Genomic DNA, 13,984 nt, shown 5'->3' on the forward strand with positions numbered 1-13,984 from the left:
GTTCCGTGTGATTGGAGGAAAGGAATTGTGCTTTTGGGGTAGGGGAGGCGTGTGAAATGTTTGGTTATGGGGTGAGTTTTGAGTTTAAATAATAATTAAAAACACTAACAAAAATTTAGGCTCATTAAGAAAGTTAATTAGGCCCAAAAGCCCATTAGTGCTTAATTAAAATATTTTGTTTAATAAAGTTTGTGAATTTATTAGCAGGTTGCTAAAACGTTTGCATTTTTGTTGAAAATCCAACACAGATAAAAATTACGTCACGACGTATAAAATCACCTAACAACTCCTTATTTTAAAAAATAAGAAAAAACGTCAACCATATTTTAAATAAAAAACAATTATTTAATAAAAACATTTTCTATTTTTCAGCCATCGGTCTCCGTTTCTCGATCACAACTCAAATAACCTTTAAAAAATACATTTTAATGCAACCATTCAGAAAAGTATATTTTAAATATGTCAACATGCAAAACATAATTAAGTTATGCAATCAAAACAATTAATTGAAATACACAAGAAATTTAATAACTTGTATGTATGTGGTTTACATAGACCTTCAAATTTTCGGGGCGTTACAACAACGTATAAAAAAATCAGTCCACGTAAACTGCATGCATGCAAGTTATTTAAATTACTTAATTGATTTTAAAAACTTAAATAATATAAGCTATATGATTAAATTTTTAAATTGTATGATTTCATGAAATTAAGAATTTTGTTTGGATATTCGATATTAGGTTGAGAAAAGGAGATCGTGGACGATCAGGATGATAATATTTTTCAATGAATATTTTTAAGGCTCGATAAATGATTTAATAGGATGATAATTTTCTGAAAATGTTGTAGTCTAAGTTATTTGAAGAGTCGGACCTTATTTTATCCGGAAAGTTGGTTTTAGTCAAACAAAAGATTTTTGTTTACCCGAAAGTTAATATTTTTGAAAAAGATTTTTGTAAACTTTTGTTTTATATTTACTTGGGCCTTATCGAACCTAATTAACCTAGGATTAATGGGCATAATTATTTTCCCAACTAGAGTCCTAAAAACTCTAAACTCTAGACTCCTTTATCAACTAAAACATTAAATTATAAAATAAAATCATGTACTTCAAAGACTCAAGTTGGCCGAAAATTACACACATAATATTCAAAATATTGAGAGCAAGATTCAAAGTTGTTCGTCGCCCGTTCGTTCCTCTTCGCAATCCACGACGACGATTGAATATTCCAGCGTTCTAAACGCAAAGACACGCTTCTAAACTTTTTTTTTTGCACCATTCAAATCATATTATGCTTGATTTATGTTTTAAAGCATGAAAAATATATTGATCAAATTATTTGACGGTTGGATGAATATTTTTCAAAGTTTTGACGTTTATAAACACATATGAGTAATGATATGGATTCTAAGGGAATTGATGTCAATAAGAGACGTTTTGGGTAAAAAAAGGGTCATTTAAGGGTGGAACATAGGTTAGAACCAAGCACGGCTAATAAGGATTCGAACCTAGGGTTTTCTAAGGGCTTCAATGGAGCTTTGGGGATAGGTAGGCTGGCCATGAGGGAGATTGCACCAGGGTTCGACTAGGCTTGGTCACGATCCCATGTAGGCTGGGTCTAGAGGCTAGAAGGAGTCCTAGGGCGGCTGGATGGATGGCACGATGGAAAGGAAGCCGCGATCATGGTTTAGTTATTAAGTTTTGAATTTATTCGGGTTTAAAACGCATCACAGTTTAGTTATTAAGTCAATAAATTGAAAGACTCGGGTTTACGTTTAAGAAAAATATTAGAAGTCAAATTTAAGCTTATATGATACTATGGATATGCTCGAGTCAAGAAAGTAAGAAAAATTCAAAAATTGTGAAGTTCGAGGTCCAAGGCTAAAATTTTCATTTTACGTCCCTGGTAGTTGAAAGGTCTGCAGTGTTCCGAAAAATCATAATACATGTTAAATTATATTTTAAAATGCTTATGATGGAAAACACGATATTCTATGATATAAGCAAATGATATACGATTTTTCCCGTTTAATGCTATTTTTAAAGGACACGAAATTTTATAAATAAAAGGGAAAAAAATATTTTGAAAGATATGAATTGACTGTGACACAAAAGCTTTAAATGAGATATCGTGAGAGAAAAGACCCCAGAGAGAGCCCGCTTACGAGAAAAGGCCCCAGAAGGAGCCGACGATCATATTTCTATATTTGGCCATGGCTCAGTGACGAGAGTTGTTGACGCCCCGCCCCCAGGTACGTGATATAGCTTGGCTGATAAGTTGATCATGATGATATGATAGTCATTTTCAAGGATCAAATTAACTTCACCCAAATGATATATGTTAATGAAAAGCTTTAGATTTAATGATTTATGATATATGATTACGAACTTTTACGCCATCTTATTTTATTAAAAGATTTATTTTAAAACTACATGTGTCTGTTTATGTATTATTTTTTATGTATTTTTAGAACGTGTTGAGTCATTAGACTCACTAGATTTGGATGATCGCATGCGATGATGATTTTGAGGGAGACACTGACGCTTGAGTAGATCGGGTCTGATAGTACACTCCCGAGAGAATTTTGTTTTCTACATAGCTTAGTATTTAAAGTTTTAAAGTAAATATTTTGAAGATTATGATTTAAAGATTTTATGCTTTATTTTGAAGTTTAGTTTTGGATTGTTTTAAAAATTTACATACGATTTTGTGTTCGACAATTTATGGATTTTATGCATTAAGATTTTAAATATTAGTTTGTATGTTAGATGCTTTTAAAAATTAAGGGATGTTTAAATAAACATGAATGTTACGTCTTAAAAAAATACTAAATTGCAGAAATGACAAAAGTAGCAGACTGGGTCTGAAATATGAGAACATGAAAAAAAAATCACGGATAGATGAATACACATGACTAAAATTATAAATTTCATTCATTTTAAATTATACTTTTAGGACAAGATTTTATAAGAAATATTATCAATAATTGTACTTCTTTTAATAAATGAGAATAAGATATATAACCTCGACTCTGATAGAAATTATAGGATCAAATGTTTGTCGTTTTAACAAAAACTATAGTTGATATCAATAGTGCTCCTCAAATTTTATTTTATTTTTGTAAGTAAACACCAAATAAATTGGAATTAATAGTCATATATCATGTTAATCACCCGAAAGTAAACTCAGAATTATTGATGAATAACTTAACATTGGGATGTAACCGACACTAATTAAAATATTTGAGAATCTAAATTACCACACAAGTAAATGGAGTAATTGAACTGGAAAGATACTTGAAGTATAGGAACGATTTTATTTCTTATCCAATAATAAATTGAAATATTTTGATAATCAATAAAAATATATATCTTATTATTATAGAACTTGAGCCAAAAACTAGATGAAAGAAAGATGTAAAAATAACTAATGTTTATAATTGACATGAGTGTTGGTGTTATATTCTTAACATGCATCTATATCTATAATATATATGAGTAGATATCATGTTATACGATCTCACATAATTATATTCGTGAGACATATCGATCTGATTCATATCTGAAGTAAAAATAATACTATTGACATAGAAAATAATAGTTTTTCATGTGTTGCGTCGGTTAAGAGATTTGTCTCACAAAATTTACACATCTGTTGTGCCTAAAATATAATCCAAGAAGCCCACTTTGAAGCCCATGAGTAGTAGCCCAACAGATAAAGCCCAGTGGAGTTGCAGTTGGCCCAGTGAAAGAACGTTGCGGCCGGTTACATCCATTACCCAAGATGGAATACGTGGAGTGATCGTGGAATATGGTGGAAACTTCCCTGTGGAGTGTGACAAAAGCAGATGGAGGAATCAGAAAGGACCCCTGACAAACACATCCAACAAAGCTACATCAAAGCTTCTTCAAATTCTCTTATTAGCAGTCTGTGTATTTTTAATTTTCCAGCAGTCAAGTTTCTTGAATTTTTGCATATTCCTCCAACTTTTTGTTGTTAAAATGTCGTTCATGTTCATAACAACGTAATTAAATTTGATGTTGTTAATGGATTTTCTCTACAATTTCATTATATTCTTTAGTTTATTTTTTTCGCTTTGAGCCATTTCGAAGGAGTTAAAACTTATGACCGAATCGAGACTCGCAACATTTGATAAAAGAAGTCAGATTATTTCACAACTTTGGCACGAACACGTGCCTGGCACGCCCGTAAATTTTCGTGATAAACAAGTTGGCACGCCCGGTGGGACCAAATGCCTCCAAAGCGTACTGAGAAGAATGAGGGAATTCCTCCATCACGGGGGAAAGTTCATCGATCACAGGAAGAAGAAACTGATGCAGATGGAAGAACTGTTGAAAGACTTGTTCACCAGTTCGAGGAGGAGATTATGAAGGAAGGAATTGTTATTTCTGGTGGTGGGACCTTCATTGAACTTTATGTTGGCTATGGAGAAAAACATCCGCAGTGATCTCAGAGAAATGACCCAAACTTTCGCTCCTGTTATGATGGAATTTGTGGCGGAAGTGAAGGAATGGAGGAAGTCTGCAAAAGGAGAGGCTGTTACACCAGAAAATGTTGAACTTCAAGAAACTGGCGTTAAATTGCTAAAAGATCAAGGCCAAGGATCAGGGGTTTCTCAAGCAGGTGAAAGTCGTCGCTTGGGGGAGGCACTGATTCATCAATTTTTCAAGGAAAGAAGATATACTCCTCCGCACAAAAGGGACGAGGAGTTGGGGTTGAAATTCCAGAATTGCAATAACATTAAACAAATGGCTGCTAATATGTTCTCTGTGACATTTCTAACTTACATCCAGGGATGTATGTTGATGGGGGAATGCGTGGATATTCAGCGCCAGGTTTGGGGAATAACACTCGGGGGGCAATCTATCCTCCTCACCACTTAAGAGAAACTCCAACGTTGGATTTTGAGAAGATACGTGATGTGATTCAAGAGTTTTATGGCCCAGGAGTGAGGCCAATCAACCGACCAAAATTCCATAAACCGTATCCTGATGTTGTGGATCGTGACAACCCTTATCCAAAAGGATACTGCATTCCAGACTTCACGTTATATTCCGAGGAAGACGTCAATCCAGCGTGGAACATGTGGCCAGGTTTACAATTCAGTGTGGGGAATTGGAAAATTTGGAGAACTTTTCTAATTACAAGTGACGTTTGTTCCCCAATTCCCTTACCAGTACTGCTTTCACATGGTATGCAACACTACCTCGAAACTCTATTATGACTTGGCACGATATGGAACGTCAATTCTATACACAATTCTTCCAGACAGTACCTGAGATTAGTATAGCGGAATTGTCAAGGGTGGTCCAAAAATCGGGGGAATCTGTCAATGATTTCATTTGTAAGTTCAAGAAGGTGAGAAGCAGATGCCGAGTTTTTCTCCTAGAATCAGAATACGTGAAGATGGCACAACGAGGACTCGATTTTGAACTTAGAAATAAGTTCCAAGGGATGGAATTCCGTGATTTTTATGAACTTGCTGCCAAAGTGTCAGAGTATGAGGAATTGTTACGAGAAGAAAGCCATAAAAGAAATTCTACAGTGGGCACTTATTTCCAGAAAGTGGAGGAAGTTGCATTGGCAGAAATAGCAAATTTCGGATCATGCACTGTCCTTTTATTGAAGCGCAAGAGTGAAGAACTTTCCAAGAAAAGCATTCCTCCAGTGCAAACTCCTTATACTTTCGATGCATCAAAGACGGAGGAAATCTTCGATCACTTGGTGAAGGAGAAGTTCATAACATTCCCCCCAGATCACAAGCTACCCACGAAGGAGGAGTTTAAAGGAAGAGATTACTGTAAGTATCACAATTCCTTCAACCATAATACTAATGCTTGTTGGGCGTTCAAGAATGTCTTGCAGGAAAGAATCAACAAGGGAGTCCTGAAATTTCTCGAGAAAAAGGAAGCGATGATAGTGGATGAAGATCCTTTTCCCCCGGGAGCCAATGTGAACATGGGCGGTACTGACTTGCATTTCTTGATCAATGAGAGGAGAAGGAACGGGTACAGGGACAGGTACATCAAACCAAGATTTACCATAAAGAAGTGTTGGGTGCCTCGAAAAATGATATTTGAGGTCAAGGAGAAGAAGACAGAAGCGGTTCATGAAAAAGACCACTATTACAGTGGAGGCGGTCTGCATTATACTGGGAGGAATATGAGGTATGACAGAGAATACATGGCCAAAAGGCCAGGGAACCAGTACCTCAGAAGGGGCCTACATCCTTGGTCGATGAATGGCGAGAGGAGAGCTGACCGGCAGTTATTTCAGAAGACAAGACAGAGGCCATCTTTTTTGGATACTGATAAAAAAATATGAGAGGAAGTCCCGCTTTGTTGTTCCTCCTAGAGCAGTTCCCGACGGCGTATGGAGGCGAGTAGAACATCCAAAGTTTCCAAAATCTCTTTCTCGGACCCAAAAGCGACGTTTGTTGAGGGAAAAAGCTACTGAGCGCAGGTTGAAGATGGAGGAACCAGGTAAAGAGAAGAAAAAATTTGGAAGGAGGGCCACTGAAGATTATGGTGAGGAAGATGACGACTTGTTATCAAAAGAGGACGGTGAACCAGTCAAGAAGGCTACTTTCAAGGTGGGGCAGACCCTTGTTTCATTTGAGTGTGCCACTGGCTCGTTAATGTTGCCAGAGGAGTTTAAACGCAAAAGGACGTGTGAAACCGATGTCTTTACTGGAAATCAAAATGATGCAGAATCCGTTCAATCTGATATTGTCAGTGAAAGCGTCGGTGTTTTTGTTGATGAAGAGAAAAGAGAATTGATGAAGCGACCTACAAATGAAATGACTAAGCATATCAAACCACTCTACATTGTAGCGCATGTGAATGGTAAGCCGTTGTCTAGGGTATTGATAGATAACGGGTCAGCTGTGAATATTCTAACCTACAGAATTCTTCAAAAGTTGGGAAAGAATGTGGAGGACTTGATTCCTACCGAAGTCTCTGTGGCGGCTTTTACCGGAGAATCTACAAAAACTTTGGGAGTGTTGCCAGCGAATGTTACTGCAGGATCTCAATCCTCGCTGTCAGCCTTTTTCGTAGTCAATTCTAGTGCTAGCTTCCATGCTTTGTAAGGAAGGGATTGGATTCATTCCAATCATTGTGTACCATCATCCATGCACCAGCTACTGTTGATGTGGAAAGGGGATGAGGTGGAAGTGGTACATGTTGATTCGCAGCCATATCAATCTAGTTCCAATGCAGTAGAGGCCAGGTATTATGATGGAGCCTTCGGTCCTATTAAGATTCGGAATTACAAGGTGCGTGGACAATTAGGAGCAGTGTACATGAAAACTCAAAAGATTAAAGAAGTAGTTGAGAAGGTTCTCAAACCTACTGCCATGGTCTCTCCTAGACCCATGGTCCAACCTATTATCGAGGAGATCGATGATTAAGTTCACTAAAGAGGAGATGGAAGTGGCTGCAACTTCCGAATGGAAAGCCACATTTCAGCATCTAGTGAATGAAGTACAATATCAGGAATTGTGGGACATTGGCGGAACTGAAATAATATTTGAGGAGGAATGTGGAGGTAGCGAGGAAGATGAGTTAAAAATGAAGGATTTAATCTTAGCTCCGGCTCAGATGAAAGATCGACAGCCGGAGACAGATGTTTTATAAAGATGGAATAGATGAGAAGTGTTGTACAAAGTAGGCTGGATAGCCACTTTGGATAATTTTTAGATATTGACTCGTAGGAAGTTTCTGTAATATGTGAGGAATAGGCTTTTAAGCCATCCTCCGCTGAATTTGTTTGCAAATAGTGATGGAGCATCTGTGAATAAATAAAAAAAAAATTTGCTCATGGAATCCTTTGCAACTGATGTATTTTTAAGAGAAGAATGTGTTGTCTTGATAGCCGAATTGATGACGTGTAGAGTACGTTTATTACATATTTCGATACTTTGATGGTGTTTGGAAAGTATGAGTTATAATGAGCAATGGTGATAACATGTTATAATATTGAAGAAAACAGGCTATTTAGCCGTTGTTCTTAATTTATTTTACAGAAATCCGGGCAGAGTTTCCCTTGTAAACTTGACATCCCATAAATACAAATACATGAAAACAAATCCCAAGCAGCATATATAAGGTAAACAACATGTTTCCAAGAACAAAGTTTGGCTTTTAAGCCACTTTTTCAACTCTACATATCAAAAAAAAAAACTTGCCAAATCATGGCAAACAAGTGCAAAAAGTGACAGCTATTGTCCCTAGTCTGCATGTTTTATTTCCTCTCAATGTCCATGACACTCCACACGTATATTCTCAGCTGGTTGCAGGGATATTCATCAAAGCTTGGTAATTTTCTTTCTGATAGGCCAGCGACACTACCACGAGGAATTTTCATCTCTATTGGTCTTTAAGGTATTTTCTTGTATTGGCATTTGAGATAAACTCTCGATTTCTCCAACTATGTTCCTGCGAAATAAATGGGACCAAGTGATGAATAACAGAGTGTTGATCAATAATCTATGAATGCTCAAATAATAGTGCAACATAACAGCGAGGAAGAAGAGCATCTACTAAGCATGATGGAAGATGGCCAAGTGAATGACAGTTGGGTGATTTATACATACCTCATTTCTATCTTCTGAAATCCATCAGACTATGCGATCTCAATCAGAACCAATTTATACAGTGCTAGCTAATGATTTGGGCAAAAGAAAAGCAACTCACGTGGTTGTGTTCTCAATATGAAGATTACAGAAGGTGCACTAGCCATAGGCCAAGCTCTGAATATGCACAGCAAGGTAGTCTCTTTGTTGAAGTGCAACATCCATTGTTAATTATCAAAAACTCATTCAGAAATATTCACAAACATCTTGGGTGCAGCATGAAATGTGTCAAATTCTACAATATTTTGATGATAGAGGATTGGGAAAAATGGTGCAACATACCTATCTTGAGAAGGTGTGGCTTGATGTAAAGGAGATTGGTGATGACAATTTTCATAAACTCGAGTGGCATTACAAAGGCGATGTAATCGGTGGTTTTTTCGAGAATATCAGTGGGCGCTGCTAGAGATTTGGGGGAATGAAATGAGAAAGAAAGAGATAAGGAATGAGTTCAGGGAAAGCACACTCGGGTCTAACATGTTGGAGGAAGAACATGAGTTCTAGCTGTCAATTTTCTTCAAATCTATAGAACCATTCCTTTAAACTATATGATTGTACGTTGAATAGCTAGAAGACCAAATAAAGTAGTGAAATGTCCCACTGGACCAAATTGGTCAACTTAACCAAATAGCCAAAATGGGCCAAATTGGCCATTGTCCCAAATTGGCTAGGGGGCAATTGTTGTGCCTAAAATATAATCCAAGAAGCCCACTTTGAAGCCCATGAGCAGTAGCCCAACAGATAAAGCCCATTGGAGTTGCAGTTGGCCCAGTGAAAGAACGTTGTGGTCGGTTACATCCATTACCCAAGATGGAAGACGTGGAGTGATCGTGGAATATGGTGGAAACTTCTCTGTGGAGTGTGACAAAAGCAGATGGAGGAATCAGAAAGGACCACCGACAAACACATCCAACAAAGCTACATCAAAGCTTCTTCAAATTCTCTTATTAGCAGTCTGTGTATTTTCAATTTTCCAGCAGTCAAGTTTCTTGAATTTTTGCATATTCCTCCAACTTTTTGTTGTTAAAATGTCGTTCATGTTCATAACAACGTAATTAAATTTGATGTTGTTAATGGATTTTCTCTACAATTTCATTATATTCTTTAGTTTATTTTTTTCGCTTTGAAGCCATTTCGAAGGAGTTAGAACTTACGACCTAATCGAGACTCGCAACGTTTGATAAACGAAGTCAGATTATTTCACAACTTTGGCACGAACACGTGCCTGACACGCCCGCAAATTTTCGTGATAAACAACATCATACGATCTTATCGCTGTATAAATAAAACATAAGTGAGAGAGGTCTAGATGAACTACTTTTGGGGTCATGGTATAATTTTTTATATACAAAAAATACTTCTCTCAGGTAAAAGAACAAAAATGTTCCATTTTCAATTGATACTTGAGATCGGTCGATCCGATACTTGCCTACAGTGAAAATTAATAATTTTAACAAAAAAAAAAGTTATACTTGATACGGGTCGGGTTAGAGATAAGACTCACAAAATTGACATGTGAAACAATATCTCTAAATTTTTGTGGAAATTATTTTAGTAAATTTTTAGTTCATCTATAAGTATCATGTTTTTATAAAATATTTCTTTATATTTAATAATGATTTAAAAAAATGATATATCAATTATAAAATTAAAAATTATCATAAAAAACATAAGCTTAAAACAAAAAAAATATCGTCACATTTAAATAAATTTTTCTAATTAATTATTAAAAAATCATTTCTAGATTTATAAAAAACAACTTTTAAATATGTAAACATATTATGTACGAGTAGATCTCTTGTGAGACGGTATCACGAATCTTTATCTGTGAGACGGATCAACCCTGCTGATATTCACAATAAAAAGTAATACTCTTAACATAAAAAATAATATTTTTTTATGGATGATCCAAATAAAAGATCCGCCTCACATCGCTTAGGAAAAAATGCTAATATTCGATCACGAGAGAGAATTTAAATAATTTGTAAAATGGATATGATATATGAATAACTAAAATTAACGACCGTATGTTGATGAAATTCTTAAGTTTGAGACAATATATTCGAGATCTAATCATATAAAAAAAATCCTTCGGAATAAAATAAAAAACAAAAAAACTGACCTACCGTATAAAGGCAGAACTCCTGCCATGAGATCTTGTGGGGATGTCTTCCCACGGCAGTAAAATAAACATGATAATATGTGCAGCTGCCATTTTTTTTCTTTTGGGAAATCCCCCACTCCTTCAGACAAGACAAAATATATTACACCTGACATGGGATTGATGCAGCTATACGCAATTAATTTTGAGTGTCATTAAATATTTATGAGGTTTGTGTGGATCCAAAGATCGGGAGGTTCTTTAAAAATTATATGAAAAAAATGTGTGTCTGAACCTCTGGCTAGAAAATTAACTTTCTAAGCATTTCAGAACCTCATCTGTATCGTTTTTGCACTTGATATGAGATATGGTAGTGTCAAATACATTAAATATAAAAAACACGAACCTAAAGATCGAGTATTATTCTGGTATTGGATATTCCTCGTCATTTAATTAGTGGGCTTGATTTATTTCTTCTTATCCTAAAGCATTATCTTCAATATGGACGTATCGACCTAATTTTTTTTTTATTTGTAGTCATTCATGAACGAACTTCTTCTGTTTGGATCAATGATGACGGTTAGATCTGCGACGACGTTGTTAATTTTACTATAGCAACTTGTTAACTGGTACACTCTAAGCTTTGGGGAAGGAGAAGGGATAAGTTTGGGATTCCAGATCTTCTCCATGCAATTATGTGATCAGGTATTCAGGTGAGTTCTAAATCCATTTCACATCAAGAAATTTCAGCAGTAGATGCTGTGGATTTCAGATACACCCGAAATTGGTGTTATTTGATATATATCGTTCAAATCATTCTCCAAATCAAATTCGTGAATCCAAACACATGAGATTATTCAATTAAAAGGCAATGAGTTTACTGAGTATTAAGCTGAGAAAAAATTAATAACATTTGAAAGCATGCATTTCTTCGTGCATAAAACCTATGAAGTCATCAAAATTCCGTCACCAGAAGCCGACTGCAAGTAGAAGATCACTGCTACATCCAACGTTAGCCCAGAAACGATACACTATATACATAAAGCAGTATCAAGAACAAAGCGATGTCTGGGACTGTGAACCTTGTCGCTCTTCTTTCCTTGCGAGCAGGAAGCACACCAGCAGCGTGCGTTGCTTTCATAACCGCTTTTCTTTGACATTGATTTCAATTCCAGCTGCTTGCTAGCCATAGCAATTACCCTCCAATATTGGAAAAGAGGATGAAACGGCGATAAACATCAACAAGACCAACTTGATAGCAACTTGATTATATCCATCCACTTTGAGTGAAATGTGAGAAAGAAAGACAATCAAGCCTTAGAAATATGTATACAAAGAAGAGATACAGGTAGAGATTGCCAGTCTCCAAACCATTTGTAAGTAACAGAACGGCAAGAAACCTTACTCAACAACCTCATGAAAGCATGAACTAATATAGAAAAAGGCATCGAGGCAAATCTGCTTATACTGCAAACTATTTTTCAGCATCTTCATTCACAAGCATAATTTGAGTCGGGGCATTCTTTTAGTTGGTTTTTACTTTCATTAGAACAATAAGAAGCTAAGCAGTTTTGAGTAAATTGTTTCCGGATGCTGCCACCATTATTCCTCCCAAGGCACAAGCTTACAACTTAGTTGCTTCGTTCTTGTTTCTGTAGTTGTTTCTTTTTGACTGTAGTGTATACAAAAAGTTGGATCTTTGGAACTAAAGGGTTTGCTTGTGACAAAAGATCCATGACACATTATTACTTGCCATCAAGCACCTCAACAAACAATCGACCTAGTTTCTTCTTACACAAATCTTACCATATATTTTATTTGAGACATGAAATTTGACATGTATTTTGATAAAAACAAGCACAGTTTTGGGAAAAAAAGAAACAAAAGAGCAAAAATACACAACTCCATATATCCAAACATCATCGCTCTGTGCAACTTACAAAATACTAATACTTTCTTTCATCCAGCATCCGCAGCCGTCCCTCAATCAACCGTAAGCTGAATTCTCCGTCACTAACCTTCAACATATCAGACAACGATATCGAGAATCCATACTCCACCAAAAGATGGTGGCGCGGCTTAATTTTCCTCTCCAAACTGAATGAGAAATATTGCGGAAACCTCTTCAATTCCTCCAAATCCCCATTCATCTCATTCAAGAAATAATCTACCTTAGGCTTATAATTATTCTCTATGCTAAAAGTAAGCAAGCCAGGTGATCTCAACACCATGTTCCTAACATCATTGTAATCCAACCCCAATCCCATCAAATACTCAATCTTTGGTTTCAGCGTAAGCTCCAAGCTTGAAACCAACAACAATGTGGTTTGGGATGTGAATTTATTAGAACCCGCAAAGCCCAATTCTGTCAAGAATTCAAACGTGGGCTTCAATTGTGTTTCCGGGTTTGACACGAGGAGACGGGGGCACCGAATGATGGTCTTCCTAACCTCGGGAAAGGGGATTTCAACTACATTCAGCAGAAAATCAAATATTGGATAAATATCTACATATGGGTCGGAGGTAAGGAGCTGAGGGTACATGTCGAGTATGCGGCTTACGGCAGAGGATTCGAGGCCCATCGAGGCGAGGCATTGGGTGATGGAGCGGAGGGTCTTGAGCGGGGCGGAGCGAATATTCGGGTTCTTGTAGAGGGCTTTCGTGGGATTTACCTTGAGTGATTGAAGGTAGACGAGCTTCTCCCGGAATTTGAGGCCAGAGTCCACAGTGGCGCCAGAAGCGGAAGCGGCGGCGGAGGCAGTTGGGGGAAAGGAGAGGTACGCTTTTGCCGAGTTGGGCGCTGTGGGGATTGGCAATCGGAGTGTCATCTTTGAGGGACTCCGTTTTTGGGATGGGAGGTTGGATAAAACCGTTGGACGAATGGAGTGAGTGACAAATACACCCTTGAAACATATTGATGTAAATTTTTATCTTTGGATAAGAAATGGAGTTCGAATGTAGCATAAAGAAAATATGAAAAACTAAAGATAATGTATAAATGTTTGATTTTATTCACATAACTTGGATAAATTGCATCTAAAATATTTACTCAAGTGTGAATTTGCGAGCTCGAGTTGGAAGTTAGAATTCGAATTTAGCAAAACTAAAAATCTGGCGAGCTGTAGAGTTTCGATGATGTCTCATAGCTTAATGATGAAAATGACCTACCGTAAAAACGAATGATCATAAAACTCAATTTGCTACGAGTCATATATCTGGTCAGTT

General features: G+C 36.6%; 1 protein-coding gene across 1 annotated transcript; it reads right to left on the reverse strand.

The window, feature by feature from the left end:
* Nucleotides 1–11,546: 11,546 nt before the first annotated feature.
* LOC140820215 (transcription termination factor MTEF1, chloroplastic-like) lies at nt 11,547–13,659 on the reverse strand. The gene is made up of 2 exons (XM_073180553.1): nt 12,700–13,659; nt 11,547–11,959 (listed from the first exon to the last, which is right to left on the reverse strand). Exon 1 carries the CDS (start codon nt 13,585–13,587, stop codon nt 12,706–12,708), a length of 882 nt encoding a protein of 293 aa, XP_073036654.1. The 5' UTR covers nt 13,588–13,659; the 3' UTR covers nt 11,547–11,959; nt 12,700–12,705.
* Nucleotides 13,660–13,984: the final 325 nt, after the last annotated feature.

The sequence above is a fragment of the Primulina eburnea genome, chromosome 18 (assembly GCF_022965805.1).
Source record: "Primulina eburnea isolate SZY01 chromosome 18, ASM2296580v1, whole genome shotgun sequence".
Taxonomy (NCBI): domain Eukaryota; kingdom Viridiplantae; phylum Streptophyta; class Magnoliopsida; order Lamiales; family Gesneriaceae; genus Primulina; species Primulina eburnea.